The sequence below is a fragment of the Peromyscus californicus genome, unplaced genomic scaffold (assembly GCF_007827085.1).
Source record: "Peromyscus californicus insignis strain IS unplaced genomic scaffold, ASM782708v3 Scaffold_5__1_contigs__length_169319896, whole genome shotgun sequence".
Classification (NCBI taxonomy): Eukaryota; Metazoa; Chordata; class Mammalia; order Rodentia; family Cricetidae; genus Peromyscus; species Peromyscus californicus.
The window spans coordinates 1,410,229-1,427,766 of record NW_026294573.1 but is presented as its reverse complement, the minus strand read 5'-3'; the positions used below and the strand labels follow the sequence as shown (position 1 = coordinate 1,427,766).

General features: G+C 52.5%; 1 protein-coding gene across 2 annotated transcripts; it reads left to right on the top strand.

The window, feature by feature from the left end:
• The first annotated feature begins 252 nt into the window (after positions 1-252).
• Pank4 (pantothenate kinase 4 (inactive)) lies at positions 253-17,263 on the top strand. 2 transcript variants are annotated; one of them, XM_052715058.1, is made up of 19 exons: positions 253-394; positions 5,240-5,322; positions 5,715-5,929; positions 6,203-6,386; positions 6,567-6,659; positions 6,989-7,142; positions 7,522-7,703; positions 8,283-8,364; positions 8,605-8,705; positions 10,782-10,937; positions 12,551-12,663; positions 12,872-12,959; positions 13,518-13,669; positions 14,488-14,543; positions 14,744-14,793; positions 15,301-15,405; positions 15,865-15,965; positions 16,084-16,152; positions 16,828-17,263. In XM_052715058.1, the coding sequence occupies exons 1-19, from the start codon at positions 271-273 to the stop codon at positions 17,039-17,041; spliced, it is 2,322 nt and encodes a 773-aa protein (XP_052571018.1). In that variant the 5' UTR covers positions 253-270; the 3' UTR covers positions 17,042-17,263. The 2 variants fall into 2 exon arrangements, with proteins under 2 accessions (XP_052571018.1, XP_052571019.1); XM_052715059.1 differs by lacking the exons at positions 253-394; positions 5,240-5,322; positions 5,715-5,929; ... (2 more) ...; positions 6,989-7,142; positions 7,522-7,703 and having other exon boundaries at positions 8,566-8,705.
• Positions 17,264-17,538: the final 275 nt, after the last annotated feature.

Here is a 17,538-nt window from a genome sequence, read left to right as displayed (position 1 = left end):
CGGCAGGCTCAGCACAAGTTAGCATCTAGACAACTCAGCGAAAGAACAATATTCCAGAAGCTTCATGTTATTAGTTTGGAGAATAACAGTACTCTCTTTCGCAATCCCGGCCTCTAGGGCACTTGTCTGGGGCGGTCTAGAGGAATAGTCTCCAGCACAGGCGGAGTGGGCGGGACCCTCATTAACATAATTTATGCACACGGTCGTTTAGCAGTCAATTATATGCGCATATATCTCCATGGCTGATGAGGCTGGCCAGGCACTTTCAAAATGGCGGAGCGTGGAGCAAGTGGCGGCGGGAGCGGCGGGGACAGTCTGGACAAGAGCATCACGCTACCCCCCGACGAGATCTTCCGCAACCTGGAGAACGCCAAGCGCTTCGCCATTGATATAGGTAGCCACGGACCGGATACTCGAGCGGGCGGCCAGGGCAGTGGGCGAAGGCGGCCAGCGGGGGCGGCGGGAAGGACGAAGGGCGGGGGCGCAGGCCATGCGCACAGCCTCACGGGTCGCCGCACAAGCTCTTGGGACTTGTAGTGTGTGCAGCGCCAAGGTGCGGAATCGAGTCGACTGTGGGACTTCAGCTCCCGGTAGGCGTTGCGCGGGTGGAGCGCGGCATGTCGGGCCTCGTAGTCCGCGCGGCGCCGGCTGATTGTGAGGGCTCCGCGGTGGGACGGGCGGGGCGGATCAGAGGTCCTAGTCTTCTCAGATCGCCCGGGATCTGGCTGCTCACCGCCCCGCGCCCCGCAGCTATCCCGCCGGAACTGCCGCTTCCCAGACAGCGGTCGAGTCGTGGGACCCGGGGCACTCGTCGTGCACTGGGTGTAAAGCTCCCACCCAGCGTGTTCCGTGGCTTTGGCACCTGCACTACCTCCTACGTCCACCTCCTCCTGCGTGCCTGGTGGTTGACCTCACTGCCGACCGGCTACAGGCCGGCCTTAGACCTCCTCCGCGTTGGGCTGCCTCATACCTCCCAACAAGGAGATTCTGTCATCATCCCTCTGTGCAGATGTGGAAACCAAGGCACAGAAGGAGGCTAGCTTGCTCGGGGGTCATTCGATTCGTAGATAGCACAGCTAGGATGGGAGCCGGCCAACCCCCAACCACTCTGCTGTGCATTCTGTTACTGGGGAGTTTTGCACCCATCTGTTGCAGGCGTTTTGCCCATGCGTGGTCAGTGAGGCCCACACAGCAGGGCAGCATCCGCTGTCTTGGACTTAACTCAGTGAATGAATGGGTGTGTTGCTGGCTCCTAGCCTCCTTGAAAAGTCTGGATTGTTAAAAGACTTGAAAAGATTCTCTTTACTTCTGGAATATTGAATATGTTCTCTACCCTCATGCTTTTGGGTTGTCTCTCTGAGGTGCCCTTTCTTGGAATGGGGAGTGGATGAGAAAGCAGAGATGGCCTGGTCTGAGCTCCCACTTTATCAAGGGCTCAGGTGGGTTGGTGATGGGGGAGTAGGCCCTAGAAAAGATTTGAGTAACACCTGAGATGACTTGGTGACTGACTGGATATTGGGCTGAAAATGGTGATCTTACAGGCCCAGCAGAGGGGGCTGTCCACAACCAGACCTCTCCAAAGGCCCCAAGGCAGCTGTCCCCAGGCTTCTGAAACCGTCTCTCCAGAGCTAGGTTTTGTGCTTTGTCCTGTGGTCCTACACTTGTTTGTTGGGAAGAAGTCAAAATTAAATATATATGTCTGAAATGCAGTTGAAGTTGTTTGCAAACATCATCTGGCCGTTGAGAAAATAGGGTTCACCTTGGATAATGTATGTGGCTCTCAGAGACTATCGAACCAGTAGCCACAAAGCTTGAGCTGTAGTGGGGGGTTGCCTCCAGACTGAAGGTCCTGAGGCCAGGCACAGGCTACCCTGACAGAAGGACACTGCAAGGGTATGTTCAGTGTTGATTTTTGTCTCCTCTCTCTGAAAGCTTCCACTAGCCTGGGTCCTGGATCTGAGCTTAGAAGGACATGCTTACCGTTCCTGAGGACAGACCCTTTAAGGCTGAAGCTGATGGGAGATCACAACTCTCAGGATGGGGTCGACAACTCAGGAACCTACAAAACAACATTCACATCAACTAGGTTGATTCACTCCTGGAAACACAGGCAGTAGGGAAGGTCCCTGAGGGGCACACAGGCAGGAAGAGACTCGAGGGTAGTAAATGCTAGGCTGTCCTGCCCTTCCTTGATTCTGTGGTGTGCATGTGAAAGTCAATTTGGTGGGATCCAGTTCTCTCCTTCCACTATGTGGGTCCAGGGATCAAATTCAAGTCATCACACTTGACAGCAAGCACCTTTACCTGACCCGTCTCACTGGCCTCCCCGTTATTTCTGATGAGTTTCTTAAAGTACATTTCTGTCTGTTTGCACAGCCTTGTCTTTTCAGAAACAGTACATCCTCAGAGGTGAATTAGACAAGCATTTAGAATCAGACAAGTCTGAGGACAGACTGGGATTGAGGGCAGGAAAAAGGGATCAGGAGGCTTAGGACTGTGGCCAGGGATGAGATTAAGCTTATGATACACTCACTAAACCAAACAAGCAAGGCTGCATTATGGTCATTCTTAGTTGCACGGGACAGGCTGCCTTGTTTTAGTTTCACCAAGGGGAGAGCTCTGGCCTCCAAGCACCATGGTCCTACATGCCTATAAATTTGAGTATCTGCTCCCTTGTAGTCTATTATTTTCTCATAAAAACAAACACTTGCAAATAACTTAGCCATTTCACTCTGAGAGACCTTCGCCCTGTTTCTGTCAGGCCTCTGAGAGGTGTAGCTGCAGTGAAGTGCTGAGATTCCTATTTTCCCCAAGTGTCATTTGAAGGCCTGTGAATCTGCAATCGCCATTACAAACTGGAAAGTGCCTTTTCTGCCTGCCAGGGCTTGTCCTTGGTGTTGCCTTCTCTGGAACTCTGGGCAGCTTTCCCTGGAGTGTGTGGCGCGTGGACAGAGGCCTTATGCTTTTCCTGGAGCACGGGTTGGCTGTGTACAGTGTTCCACGGGTGACAGGGCCCTTGTGAAGGTGCCAAGAGCCTGTGTGACTCCAGAGTTGGTGATTGATGCATACCTTGAACCCCAGAACTTGGGAGGTAGAGGCACATGGTTCTCTATAGATCTGAGACCAACTCAGGCTACATAGTGAGACCCTTGTCTCAAAATCAATAGGACTGGCTCAGAGGTGGTGGCGCACTCCTTTAGTCCCAGCACTCAGGAGGCAGAGGCAGGAAGGTCTCTGAGTTTGAGGTCAGCCTGGGCTACAGAGTGAGTTCCAGGACAGTCAGGGCTACACAGAGAAACCCTGTTTTGAAAAACCAAAAAAACCAACAGAACTGAAGAAAAGGACAAACAGTAAAGAACACTGACTGTTCTTTCAGAGGACCCAGATTTAATTCTCAGCACCTATATGGTGACTAAAACCTTCTGTAACTCTATTTACAAGGGAATCTGACCTCCACAGACACTGCATGGACGTGGTGTGCAAGCATTTATGTAGGCAAGACATCCATACACATAAAATAAAAATAAAACCTCAAAAATTAAAAAATAAAATCCTTAAAAGCAACAAACAAAAGAGCCAGGTCCTGTGGAGGCCTTTGACTTCCTTCGGCTACTTCTGAGGCTTGGGCTGCTCCATCAGCTCGGTCCTGAACGCTGAGGGCCACTCCCTGACCCTCAGTCCCTCCCTGTTTGGAGGGAAATCCTACCTGTTGGCCCTGTGTATCTCAAAGATGCTGTATGTTGCCCATCCTGATTTGTTAAGATGGGGGCCAAATGTGGATGGATCAGTTTACTTGGAGTCTGTCAAGATCGGGGCTTGAAACTGCGTTGCTTTCAGTGATGGGACTCGAACCTGGACCCCATATGTGCAGACAAGTGTGCCACCACTGAGCCACACTCCAGCCCTCTTTATCCTGTATGTTGGTGGTATTTCCCCTCATGGCCCCTTATGCCCCTCCCTCCTTTCATTAGCCTTGGTCTCCCTAGATGTCATTACCTTTACTTTTATGTCTATGTGTGCATACATAGTTTTATGTACCTATATAAAATCTATGAATCACAAAGGGAACACACATTTGTCTTTCTGAAGCTGGCTTAATTTGCTTAATATGATCCATCTTCAATTGTTTCCATTTTCCTGCAAATGACATGACATCATTCTTCTCATGACTGGAAAAAAAATTCCATGTATAAGTATACCACATTTTCATCCAGTCCTCTGTACCTCAGCCCACATTTTATTTTGTCTTTTATTTTAAAAAATTTTTTATTCATTTTACATATCAACCACAGATCCCCTCTTATTCCTCCCCCGACCTTCCCCATCCCCCCCACCCCCCATGCCCTCCTCCAAGAGGGTAAGGCCTCCCATGGGGAATAAGAGGAACACATAGATCGCCTTGGGAAAGGGAAATAGATGAGACCTCCATGAGTAAACTGGGGACAAAGGGAAGCCACATTTTATTTTTTATTGTGAGACAGGGTCTCACTAAGCTGCCTGGGCTGGCCAACTAGTTTGCAGCCCAGGCTGGCCTAAAACTTGTGATCCTCCTGCTTCTGCCTCCAACTAGCTGGGATTACAGGTTTGCACCACCAAGCCTTGTAACTGAGCATGTGGAGAAGGGTAGTCAGAGGACACTCAGGCTGTTCCTTGGGCGCCTTCTGCCTTTTGACTCTCATTGGCCTGGAGCTTTATCAAATGGGCTAGACTAGTTGCCCAGTGAACCCTAGAAATTTGTCTTTTTTCCATCCATTTTGTCATTACTGGGATTACAAGCATATACTACCATCCCATTGGGTTCTGGGGCTCAACTCAGCCCCTTATAACTGCAGGGCTAACGCTTATCAACTGAGCCTCTCTCCAGCCCTTGAAAACTAAATTTTCTTAACAACTGGCAACAGCTGAATGCACTTGGAGGCAGCAGGTTGGCTCCATTTCTGCTTTGTGAGTCGGGAGAGAAACTGTGAACTCAGATTAGTTAAGAATCTGGGGGCGCGGCAGAACCTGTAAAGAAGAGATGTTACATCATGGTGGTTTATCTCCTTTTCCTCTCCTGTGTCCACAGGGATTTTAAGTTCACATAGCACTAAGCACCTTGTCCACACAGACTCGAGTGCTCAAGGAAGAGGCTGTTTGCTAACGCATCACAATGACCTCTGAGAGCTTATTGGGGAGGTGGATCTCAAGGTCTCCTTTGTCCTGTTCTGAATTTTGCCTGGTTTGTGTCTTCCCCTTGTAGGTGGATCACTGACCAAGTTGGCATACTATTCTACTGTCCAGCACAAAGTAGCCAAAGTGAGATCTTTTGACCACCCAGGAAAGGTAAGCCTGGAGAGGTGGTGGGCACCAGTGGAGCTGGACGGGGTGGCTGCTTCCCTCTGGCCTTGGACTTCATACTATCCCTTTTGTTTGTTGTCTCCGCTGTTTACACGTGTTAACACAGCAGTCCTGGAGTTGATTGCTCTTCCCTGACTCCTTGTATGGTGCTCCTACCCTTTGTGGGAATGCCTCCCTTCCCCTGCTCCGTGTGTAGTGTCCTTCTCCGAGGGTCGTGGTCATCTAGGCCTCTTTCCTCCATCCGCTTTCTCTGCCTTGGCCCAAGCTAACATCAAGTATTTTGTGTATCACAGTTGAGTGAATGCCTTAAAGTGCTGGGCAGGGTGCTTAGGACTATGTGGATTCTTGAGTCTTAAAGACTTCTTAACTCTTTCCAGGACATGGAACAGGACCATGAGCCACCCTATGAGATCTCGGTTCAGGAGGAGATCACAGCTCGCCTGCATTTCATCAAGTTTGAGAATACCTACATGGAAGCCTGTCTGGATTTCATCAGAGACCACCTAGTCAACACTGAAACCAAGGTCATCCAGGCCACAGGGGGTGGAGCCTACAAGTTCAAGGACCTAATTGAGGAGAAGCTGCGTCTGAAGTGAGTGGAGAACCTTATTTGTGTTACTTGTGGTGTGGTGGGAAGCCCTGGACTTTGTGCAGATTGTGGTGCTGTGTGTGTGTGTGTGTGTGTGTGTGTGTGTGTGTGTGTGTGTGTGTTGTCTTGGTGGCATTGCTAGCTGCAAACCTGTCAAGAACAGAAGCTGAAGCTTGGCCATGCCGGGTACCTTGTGGATACAGTCTGACTGCTCTATGCTATCTCCTGGCAAATGCACCATGGCTGATTCTTGTGACTATGTTCCTTCATTTGCAGGGTGGACAAAGAGGATGTAATGACCTGCTTGATTAAGGGGTGCAACTTCGTGCTGAAGAACATCCCACATGAGGCTTTCATGTACCAGAAAGATTCCGACCCAGAGTTTCGATTTCAGACAAATCACCCCAACATCTTCCCCTACCTCCTGGTCAACATTGGCTCTGGAGTCTCCATTGTGAAGGTAAGAGTCCGCAGAATGATCGTTGAGTGACTTAGCACCTGCTAGCTATGTACATGCTGTGTGTCACAACCTTCGCTGAACATAGGGACAGACACTTGACAGAGCCGTTGTTGGCTTGACCCCAGTGCCCTAGCAGCCTTGTGGCATGTAGCCTAATATGCCTGCCCGACTCTTCCCCAGGTGGAGACTGAGGACCGGTTTGAGTGGATTGGTGGAAGCTCCATTGGAGGAGGCACTTTCTGGGGACTTGGGGCTCTGCTCACCAAAACAAAGGTACCCTCTTCAGAACCTCTGCGCTGGCCCATAGGAGGTCCCTGCTACATGTCTGCAGAAGCACTTCCCAAGCCTTTATCCCGGCTCTATGTCAGGTCTTAGATCCCTGTGACTGAGCTGGTTACACTCTGAAGGACAAGGGCTCTGAGCTACTGGAATTCTGCCAGCTCAGTGGTCTAGTGTCCAGCTTGGCAGCCCCTGCCCTTGCCCCATGTGCTGAGAGAGGGCCTTTCACATCAGACTTGCCTGGCTCCTCTTTGGTGTCCAGGGTGGTGAGGTTACTCCAGCTGCTAGGCCTCTCACTATCCTGCTCTGTTCTGCTTCCACAGAAGTTTGATGAGCTGCTGCAGCTGGCCTCCAGAGGCCGGCATGCCAACGTTGACATGCTGGTACAGGACATCTATGGTGGGGCCCACCAGACCCTGGGGCTGAGTGGCAATCTCATCGCAAGCAGCTTTGGAAAATCAGCCACTGCTGACAGAGGTACCTGCCAGGATCTGCCCTTCATGGTGACCAAGGCATGGCCTGCTTCAGTGCCAGGGCATCACTCTGCCCACTGGTGTGGAGAGACAAGCCTCACAGATCCCCTGACACTGTTCTTGCTGGGCCCTAGGACTCATCCTCCCAGAGGCCTGCTCTGGCTCATTAGAATGTTGCCAGATACTTCCTCAGCCTGTTTCCAAGGAAACGCAAAATAAGAAAAGTGGTTAGGATATTTTTTTTCCTCTTGAAAAAAATTCTCACACATCCAGGACTGAGTCTCGCCTCACATCCCAGAGCTCTGTGCCCCTCACCCTCCAGCTGTCTGTCACCTGGGGGTACTCACATCACACCCTGGATTCTGTTTTCATTTCCCTCTCAGAGTTCTCCAAAGAAGACATGGCCAAGAGCCTGCTGCACATGATCAGCAATGACATTGGACAGCTCGCCTGTCTCTACGCCAAGCTTCACGGCTTGGACAGGGTCTACTTTGGGGGCTTCTTCATCCGGGGCCACCCTGTGACCATGCGTACCATCACCTACAGCATTAACTTCTTCTCCAAGGTGACTGTAGCCAATTTCCTGTCCTTGGGCTCAGCTCATCCCAGTTGCTCCAGTATACTCTGTAAAGTCTCCCCAAATGGTGACATGCTGACCAGAACTCATTTCACACCCAAGGGGCACACGTGAGGCTCTGGGATAGGGCACAGTCACAGTTCCTTGCCATCAGGCTCCTTGGGAAGATAAGTCCCCACAGGCAGTTGGCCTTCCCACCCACCCAGACCTTCTGGTCAACTGCACCTTCCTCCTGGCCAGCTTGGCATTCTGTGCATTGAGTGTAAGCCTGTTACAATGAAGGGCAATCAGGGACTGTCCTTTAGTGAGGAGAGTGACACGTGGGTCTGAGGTGTCTGGGCCAGTGGAGTGCTACAGATTGGTGCTTGGGATTAGGAATAGCAAGCCCGAGGCAGCCTTGTATAGTCAGGCTTCCCCTTAGGTTCCTCAGTCAACAGGCTACCCTGTGGTGTGCAGGTACCATCTGTTGGCAGGGTGACCTTGCGGAAGTTGGTGTGCTGGTGTGGTGGGTCCAGAGTGGCTCTTACTGGACACTGACCAGTTGCCTGTGGGCTTGGGATGGGGCAGGGTGAAGTCCAGGCACTCTTCCTGAGACACGAAGGCTACCTGGGAGCCATCGGGGCGTTTTTAAAAGGAGCCGAGCAAGACAGTGAGTAGAGTCACTGCACTGAGCAGTGGCAGGCTGTGCAGGGAGTGGCCTGTGCCCCTGCTTGGGCATCTGGGTGGGAAAGTGGGGGCAGGGGGTGGGGCATGAGGCTTGAAGAAGCCCCAGAAAGGGGTAATCCCTTAGCGTGTAAATAGACCAATGATTGTATCCCTTTTCCTCCTCTACTTTCCCCTTTGAATCAAGGGCGAGGCTGACACGGTGACCAGCTTCTCGTTTTTCCAGATCCTAACCAGTACAGCTGGGGCGAGAACTACGCGGCCAGCTCCGGGCTGATGAGCACGTCGCCCGAGCTGTGCCCGGCACAGCGGGCAAGGAGCGGCACAGTGAGTAGCAGGCCCTTCCGGAGCAGCCTGCCCAGCTGTCTCTGCTGTGGCTTCTCACCAGTTAGGCTTGAGGGCAGGAGGCACTGAGGTTTCCAGGGCTCTTGGGAGCCCGAGAGGCCTGGTGGCCTGTGTGAGCATGTGTGCAGCAAAAGTGGAGAGTAGGCCTGCCCTTGGTCTGAGCTCACTGTCAGCAGCTTTATGTTTCTTGGGAAGTCTGCTCTCCCTGGAGTGGTTTAGACCCAGTTCTCAAGTCTCCACGTGAGATGAAGTCCACTGTGACGATACATTGGGCTTACCTGGCCAGAGGCAGGTTGAGACTGTGGAGCTGATGGGTTAGGAAGCTCATTAGCACATGCCTAGTTAGAGTCCTCTTGATGAGGGCTCCTGCCAGGCATTCTCAGGTCGGATGTCCACGATGGTGTAGTCGCCATATTACCAGCTGTCTGGCCATCTGGCAGTTGGCTACGGACCTTTTGTAACTCAGATAACATACACATCTGAGAAAGAGCAGTTGGAATAAAGGCAACTACTAGAAGCGTGAAGTAAGCCACCACCCTCAGGACAAGGTTGCAAGCACTATGGTGGAAACAGCTTTTCATGGTGGACACAGCACCCCTTGGTAGTGAGCCCAGGCCTCTCCAGTGAGAGCATCCACCTGTACACTTGTCGGTGGGCCGGGCCAGGCGGGGAACTGCTGCTCAAATGGATATCTTCCAGCCTTGGTTTTAATTCATCAGTGGCTGTGTTGAGGCCTGCCACATGGATTCCGAAATGAAGGGAGACAAGAGCAATCAAAGCCGTCCTTCTGTCTATGCTGAAGGGTGGCTCATGCTTCCCTCAGTAGAGCATGGTAGCTCTGTTCCACACCTTGAGGCCAGCATAGCCTGTGCTAGGGTAACGTGTCTGGCATGCAGGTGCTGAGCAGTCATTTGAGGCTTATATTGCCAAGAGACAGAACTAAGGTTTGAGATCTCTGCCAGCAGGCAATGCCAAAACCTGCAGAGTGGGAAACTTGGTAGCATGTTAACTAGTAGGGAGAGCCTGGAATGCTTTGTGTCCTTGTGTGCAGAAAGCACTGGGGCTGGGGTGCTTGGTGGTAAGCCAGTGGTTAACTAGGTGATCCCTGCCCCGTTTTGGTCAGTTTGGGAATTTCCCAGACCTTTCTTGCTAACCTTACCACTTGTGTGTGTTCCTAGGTTTTGCAAGCATTTGTCTCTGTGGCTCTGTCCAAGCTGAGTCTTAACCTAGACTTTATGTTCACTCATTGCAGTTGAAATCCCCTGGCTGAAAGGGCTTGAGTTCAAGGGTGTGATGTGGCTGGTAGGTCAGAAAGAGGTGGCCTTGGAGCAGAGGTCACACTTAGGCTGACTCTGTCTCTTGGTAGTTTCTCTGGGCCTAGAGCCGCTGCTGGGCATGTTTACCTCACTGCTGTATACGTGCTGGTTCAGCTCCTCTCAACTTAAAATAGAAAGGCCAGTGGGACGAGTGATGTTCCAGAAACGCTCGTGGGCTTGGCACCAGTGGCCATGGGGTACATGTGGCTGCTAAAGTAGCTGGTCTTACTGATTGTATCTCGGGGCCGGTATATGAGGAACAGCCCTGTAGTGCTTTGCAGACAGCAAATCAGGTGCACAGGACAGAGGCCAAGGCATGTACCAGCATCGAGTCTGTCAGCACTTCTGCGAACAAGGCTGGGAGTCAGAGGGCTGTTGGGAACTTAGTACTGCAGATCCTCAGCACTGAGCAGCAGGGACAGGGCTTGGCGAGAACTAAAGATGCAACTCAAGCTGAGTGTTGGGAGAGACAGCATGAGCTGGTATCAGAGCAGCCAAGGGGCCAGTTAGGAACCACAAACTGCTGTGGAATTAAGGGTGACGGCCAAGGGGTGTTGACTCGGGGAAGGTAGGGGAGTAGACCCACTCCACTGCCAAGCAATGGGCTGATCCAGGAAGTCTGGCTGGTGGCTGCAAGAGGAGGCTCAGAGATGAGGCAGGTGGGAGCTAAAGGCCGAGCTTACATCAGGATTGTGATCTTTCTGACAGTGACTTTTCCACCGACCTCTTCTTGTCCTCCTAGTTTGACCTATTGGAGATGGACCGGCTAGAGAGGCCGCTGGTCAACCTGCCCCTCCTGCTGGACCCGTCCTCCTATGTACCTGACACAGTGGACCTCACCGACGATGCTCTGGCCCGCCAGTACTGGCTCACCTGCTTTGAGGAGGCCCTGGATGGGGTGAGGCTCAAGACACAGCAAGTGGCCCATGTGGTCTCTGGAGCACCTGGGCTGCTCCAGGGCTTAGCTGGCTCCATCCCTATGAGAGTCAACAGGGGAAAGGAGGCGGAAGAGGGCAGGGGAGTTTTCCAGAAGCTATGTGGTCTTAGTAAGGAAAGAATATTCCTGTCTCAGGTAGAATGTATTGGGGTGAGGACATGATTTAGTGAAGCAGTTTCTACAGAACACCACGTGTTTTTACTGTTTACATCTTCTCAAAAGGCAAGCCATCACACAGACCTCTGTTTTTGGCAGTTTTTGGAGGGAGGGTCTTACCCCGTACTCCAGGCTGGATTGAAACTCACTGTGTAGCCAGACTTACCTCAGACTCAATGATCTTCTGCCTCAGCTGTCTCAGTGCTGCGATTATAGCACCCTACACCACCAAGCCAGGCATCTGATCTGATTTTGACATGAATAGGGGGACCTCTATTGTTGCTGTGGGACCTCTGCCCTGTTCTTTGCTGTTGTCTGTGTCAGAATCTGACAGAAACAGGAAGAACTTCTGACTCACACTTCAGAGGTTGCAGCCTGTGGTATTCTGGCCCCTTGTTGGCCTGTGTTGAGGCAAAGCATTGCAGGGCAGAGCATGGCAGAGCAAAGCTGCCCACCCTGGGGCAACCAGGAAGCAAAGAGGGAGAGATCGGAAGGGCCCAGGGCAAGGTACAGTCTTCAAGGCTAGTGTGGTGGCACAGGCCTTTGCACCCAATACTCAGGAGGCAGAGACAGGCAGATCTCATCAAGTTTGAGGCCAGCCTGGTCTGCACAGTGATTTCAGGCCAGCCAGGGCTACATAGTGAGATCCTATCTCAGTACATACATACATACATACATACATACATACATACATACATACACTTTTCAAAGGCAAGCCCCTAGTGACTACTTCCTCACCCAGGCCCCACCTCCCATATTCTACCTCATAATCGTCTTAACATTTCGAGTCCATCAATGGACCCTCTGTCGGTGAAGAGCTCTTTTGATCCAGTCACCTTCCAGAAGTCCACCTCTGAAGTCTGCTTGCACCAGGGACCAAGCCTTCAATTCATGAGCTGCTTTGGGGACACTTCAAATTCAAACTGTATGCCTCCTTATGTGTATCTTCTGCCTTGTCCAGGGCCAGCACTGTGTGTGGTGGTAGAGCTAGCCCCTGGGAGGTGTGGGGGCAGGGCTCAGGTAGGCTGGGTGGTTATGGCCACAGTAGGAATACCCAGCCCTCTCTCAGGCATCTGGGTATGTGCTGAGTGAGGGACACAGTCCTGGACCCCAAACAGCCCCTGTTGGTGGACATAAATTGGAGCCTTCCTCTTTGTAGCTCCAGTGAGGTCCTGCAGTCTGTTCCTGTATCCCAAGCAGCAGCAGGGTGCTTGGCAAGAGTGGTGTCTTTAAAAGCCAAAACACCAGACACACAGGCCATCTCCAGTACTGCTGTAGACACTGGTGTTGGCTGTGGGGTGTGCTCCAGCCAGCTAGGCAAAGCCCCACCAGCCTATGCCTACCCTTGGGCTGTGCCTGCCTCTGGGAATTTGCCCAGGGTTGGGCCAGAACTTACTTGAGCCCTCTACTGTTGGCAGGTGGTGAAGCGAGCTGTGGCCAGCCAGCCAGAATCCACAGATGCAGCTGAGAGGGCAGAGAAGTTCCGGCAGAAGTATTGGAGCAAACTGCAGACGCTGCGGCACCAGCCCTTGTGAGTCCTATGACCCCAAGACAGCCCCTGCCTATAGGCCACTGAGGAAGGGTTTCCTTCTTGGCGTGGGGATCCCAACTGGCCTGGTGAGAGGCTGAAGCCCACGTGGTATGACCTCTTCTGGCTGTGTGCAGGGTCTCACTGGGCTCTCCTGGGCTCTGTGAGACTTGTCTTCTTCAGCCACACTCCATCTCGGTTCTGTCCCCAGTGCTTATGGGACACTGACTGTGCGTAGCCTGTTGGACACAAGAGAACACTGTTTGAATGAGTTCAACTTCCCAGATCCCTACTCCAAGGTGAGCTCCTCAGGCCACAGGTAGGGTGCAGAGGACTTAGTAGCATTCTGTGGTGCCCATGCTCAGGAGGTCTGAGCCCACTGGCTAGTTCTCAGTGGACAGCTCTACTTAGGAACTAGGGTGCAGCCACTGTAGCCCCATGTGTTACATCCTCTGGCTGGGAGCTGTGGGCCCCTTCCTTCCCTGATATCAGGCATCTTGTCCCTTCCTCACATACCCATGCACAGTGGCCTCTGGGGTGCGTATCCTCCGCCCTCCTGACTCCATTGAACTTTGTGCCAAAGCACCTCTCTGCCTCACCCAACACCATATAGACCTGAGGACTGCCCCAAATCAGTAACATGGTACACCTAGTGGGTCAGCCCCAAGTGGCACCTCTCGGGAGCGTGACAGCAAGTGTCCCTTCACCTCCCTGGTATTGTTAGTCAGTGTTTGCATCCTCAGTGAGCCTTCTTCCTCAACCGCCTTGTGGAGACCTCCTTAGAAGCTACAAAGAGTGGTAAGGGCCCACCTCCAGGACGGGACCAATAAAGCAATGCTTGTGTGTCTTCCCCATAGGTGAAGCAGAAAGAAAATGGCCTCGCGCTAAAATGCTTTCAGAGTGTGACACGCTCCCTGGACTCACTAGGCTGGGAAGAGCGGCAGCTGGCCCTGGTGAAGGGGCTGTTGGCCGGGAATGTCTTCGACTGGGGAGCCAAAGCCGTGTCTGAGTAGGTGTTTGAGGCCTGTTCAGCTAGTTCCTTCTTCTCTCTCTGAGGTGGCTTAGAGATGGTTTATTCTGTGCCTGAAGTATGCCATCCTGCCACCAGGCTATCTAGACCCAGACCCATCTTGTTCTGGGCAGGCCCTACTTTAACAGTGATGGACAAGAGCCTGAAGTCATGGGTCTTTGTGCTACTGGAGGTTTTCTGGGCAGGCACATGTCATTGGGAGGTAGATTTGAGCTTTAGGGCTGACATTCCAGGATAAAAGTCCAAATTCATAGTAACTAAATACAGCAGGGATTGATGATACTTAGTGTCTGATGGAACCAAGGGGCCTTACAAAGAAAGGTGTTGGCACTAGCTGGACACTGGGACAAGTGTGTTTCTAAGGAGCACTGAACAACTGTAGAGTTGCTGTCTCCATGGCAGTTCACCCCAGGCCCGAGCCTCATTGGGTGACCATGCTACTTAGCTGGTGTGGGTCCACACTGAAAAGGGTCGCTCACTCTCCTGCCTCATCCTCCTCACAGCTGCCCATTTGAGATGCAGGCCCCAGTGTGTGGTGGCAGGGTAACCAAGGCTGCCGGTCATAGAAGGAGCTGTCTCCACTGCTCTGAGCAGGTCTGAGCTCTTACACGCCACTGAAGGGATTTGTTCATGTCTGCAGTCTGCTCTGCCTCGAGCCGGGCTGGCCACTGACTGTAGATGCTGTGCTCCAACACAGCACACACAGCATGGCTGGGAGACACCTCACGATGTTGGCTTGGGCTGGAATGCTTGCTTTGTGGGTTTTGCTTCATTTTAATTTTCTCTTCTCTACACAGTGTCCTTGAATCGGACCCCCAGTTTGGGTTTGAAGAAGCAAAGAGAAAATTGCAAGGTATGGACACCATGGCGCTTTGGTGCCCTGTGTGGTGGGTGATGGGCTCTGTAGAAGAAGTTAGGCAGCAGGGCAGGGAGCAACTCCACCTGGTGCTGTGTAACCATGTGGACTTGCAGTGAGGGAGCCCGTCCCTTGTCGAAACAAGCCGTTGTCACTGTGCCTCAGCTTCCCTGACTGGAGTTCCTGTCTCCTTACAGAACGGCCCTGGCTCGTGGACTCCTACACCAAGTGGCTCCAGAGGTTAAAGGTACGTAAGGTGCCTCTGCTTCTGCCCTTGGGGGTTGGAACAGATCTGGACCTGGCCAAGAAGGGTGGCTACCAAAGGCATTGGGCTTATTGTGAGGTGGGTGTAGCAGTCCCCTGCCCCCAGTGGCCTGGGACATAGGTATAGCCTGTAGCCCACCACTTAGAGCTCACAAGCCCCCAGCTGAGAATCTAATGTCAGAAGTACCCATTCTAGGCTTAGGTGTACTTAGTAAAAGAAAATTGCTTGGTTTGTATGAGGTTCTGGGTTCCATCCCCAGCACCACATGGAAGGAAGATGTCCCCACTCCCTGCATGACCTCCTGCAGTGACCACTGCCTAGGTCACCTGGCCTTGGGACAGACTGCCCTATCTCCATCGCCTGTTATGCTTTGAGACCCTGTGCCTGGACCCAGCCCCTGTGGGGGCTGTACGGGGTGTAGAGTACAGTGGTGTGTGAAACGCTTGAATGCACCTGTTCCCAACTGAACGTCCTGGTTTTGTCTTACAGGGGCCCCCTCATAAATGTGCCTTAATTTTCGCAGATAACAGTGGAATAGACATCATTTTGGGAGTCTTCCCCTTTGTCAGGGAGCTACTCTTTAGAGGGACAGAGGTGAGTGAAAAGGCTGGGTGGGTGGGACCCTTCCCCTGGGCTTCTCCGCTGTTGGTGGGGTTGGCGTTGCTGTGGGCTTCTGGCGGTGGTCAGAGCTCCTACATTTGTAGCAGGTGAGTGCAGGTGAGGCCAGGGAGCACCTGGGCCTGTGGGTGTGGGCTGTAGCTTAAAGCCTGGGTTCTCTCTGCTTCCTGTTTCCTGGAAAGGCATTTACCAGAGACTTGGGAATACATGAGAGGTTATCCTGCTCCAGGAGGCAGGCCGAGGATGGGATGAGAGGCAATAAAGCATGCTCTGAGCACAGCCCTGCCTCTCTCAAAAACCACAGAGCCCTGAGATTGTCTGGGGCCCTGCTGCCCAGCTGGTTGCTGCTTGGAACCTGCCAGGGACAGCTTGGTGAGTTTTGGCCACATAAGTAACAGCCCAGGTTCTAAAGAGCTGCTGCCCCCCTCACCGTAGGTCATCTTGGCATGCAACTCAGGCCCTGCCCTGAACGATGTCACCTACAGTGAGTCCCTCATTGTGGCAGAACGCATTGCAGCCATGGACCCCGTCGTCTGGTAGGTTCTGGCCTCCCATGTTGAGCCAGGCAGGAGGTGGGCCTAAGAGGTACTGGGAGATACGCAAAGGAGGGCTGGGGGTGGGCTCTCCTGGGCCTGACTGCCTGGTTTTCTGTAGCTCTGCACTCAGAGAAGACCGGCTGCTGCTCGTGCAGACGGGTTCCAGCTCCCCGTGCCTAGATCTCAGGTAACCCAGCCCTCCTCCCTCCTGCTCTGCAAGGCACCAAAACCAGCCAGGCGGCTGCGTGACCTAAATATGACCTGTGTAGTCACTTCTTCCTGTGGCCTGTAAGCCAGATGGGCAACTGACCCAGGCTCCAGGCCTTGGGACCCTCCTGTAGCATGGGGCTCTGCCCCATCATTCCCACAGGCAGTCATGTTCTCCAGTGCTTTTTTTTTTTTAACGTTTATTTACTTATCATTTACTTATTGTGTATCTATGTGTGAGGGCCACAGCATGTAGAGGGCAGAGGACAACTTGCAGGAGTAGCTTTTCTTTCACCACGTGGGTTCTAGGGATCAAACTTAAGTCACCAGGCTTGGTGGAAAGTGTCTAAACCCACTGAGCCATCCTGCTGGCCCTTCCTTTAGTGTTTTCTGCAAAGAATTGCACTGTACTAGACAAAGGACATGTCAGAAATGTGGGCATAAGGGAAGCCAGGCAGTGCTGGAAGTGGAGCTCCTGGCCACTCTTAGAAGGCTGGGCTTGGACATGCCTTAGCAGGACGCACTGGGGAGAGGTCTCCATGTTCTTGCTGGTTGCTACTTCCAAGGGAACAGGGTTGGTGTCCACCAGCTTGTGCTCAGGGCAGGTTGTGACTAGCCCCCTGCCCAACCTCGTTGCCACCCTTCTTCCCTGAAGCCGCCTAGACAAGGGACTGGCCGTGCTGGTACGAGAACGTGGTGCAGACCTGGTGGTCATCGAAGGAATGGGCCGTGCCATCCACACCAACTATCATGCACTGCTGCGCTGCGAGAGCCTCAAGCTGGCGGTGGTGAAGAATGCCTGGCTAGCGGAGCGGCTAGGTGGCCAGCTCTTCAGTGTCATCTTCAAATACGAGGTTCCTACCGAGTGAGACACCCACCCTGCCAGACCTATCTGCCTGTCCCTCGTCAGGAACCTGTGTCACAACGGAGTATTGATACTATGCTTCTGTGACTGACAGACAGCACGTGTACCAGGGCCACCCAACCTAGCATTTGTCCTGTGGGACACTTGTGTTGGAATGTATTTAACTGTTAAATAATCTTTTATATATATATATATACATATATATAAATATATAAATACACATGTATTCATCTGGTAGGAAACAGTGCCTGGCACAGCAGGTCTCCCAGAGACCAGATACGTTTTCTATGTGCTGCTGAGAAAATGCCCACAGTCCCAAGTGATCTGTAGCAGCCCCAGCTGACTTCCTCTGTCACCTCTGGAGCTACTGAGTGCTGAACTTCCAGTCCTGTTCCATCACCTCTTTGGGTCCCAGTGTTCTTCCCATCCTGTTTCTTGATTCAGAAGGAGCAAACACCAGTCCATCTGCTGACCCAGCTCCTAGGAACAGCACAAGCTGCT

Coding starts and splice junctions, on each gene's coding strand:
- Pank4 (XM_052715058.1), top strand. CDS start 271: ATGGCGGAGCGTGGAGCAAGTGGCGGCGGGAGCGGCGGGGACAGTCTG. Junction 10,938..12,550: donor TTGAGGAGGCCCTGGATGGG/GTGAGGCTCAAG, acceptor TACTGTTGGCAG/GTGGTGAAGCGAGCTGTGGC. Junction 12,664..12,871: donor ACGCTGCGGCACCAGCCCTT/GTGAGTCCTATG, acceptor TTCTGTCCCCAG/TGCTTATGGGACACTGACTG.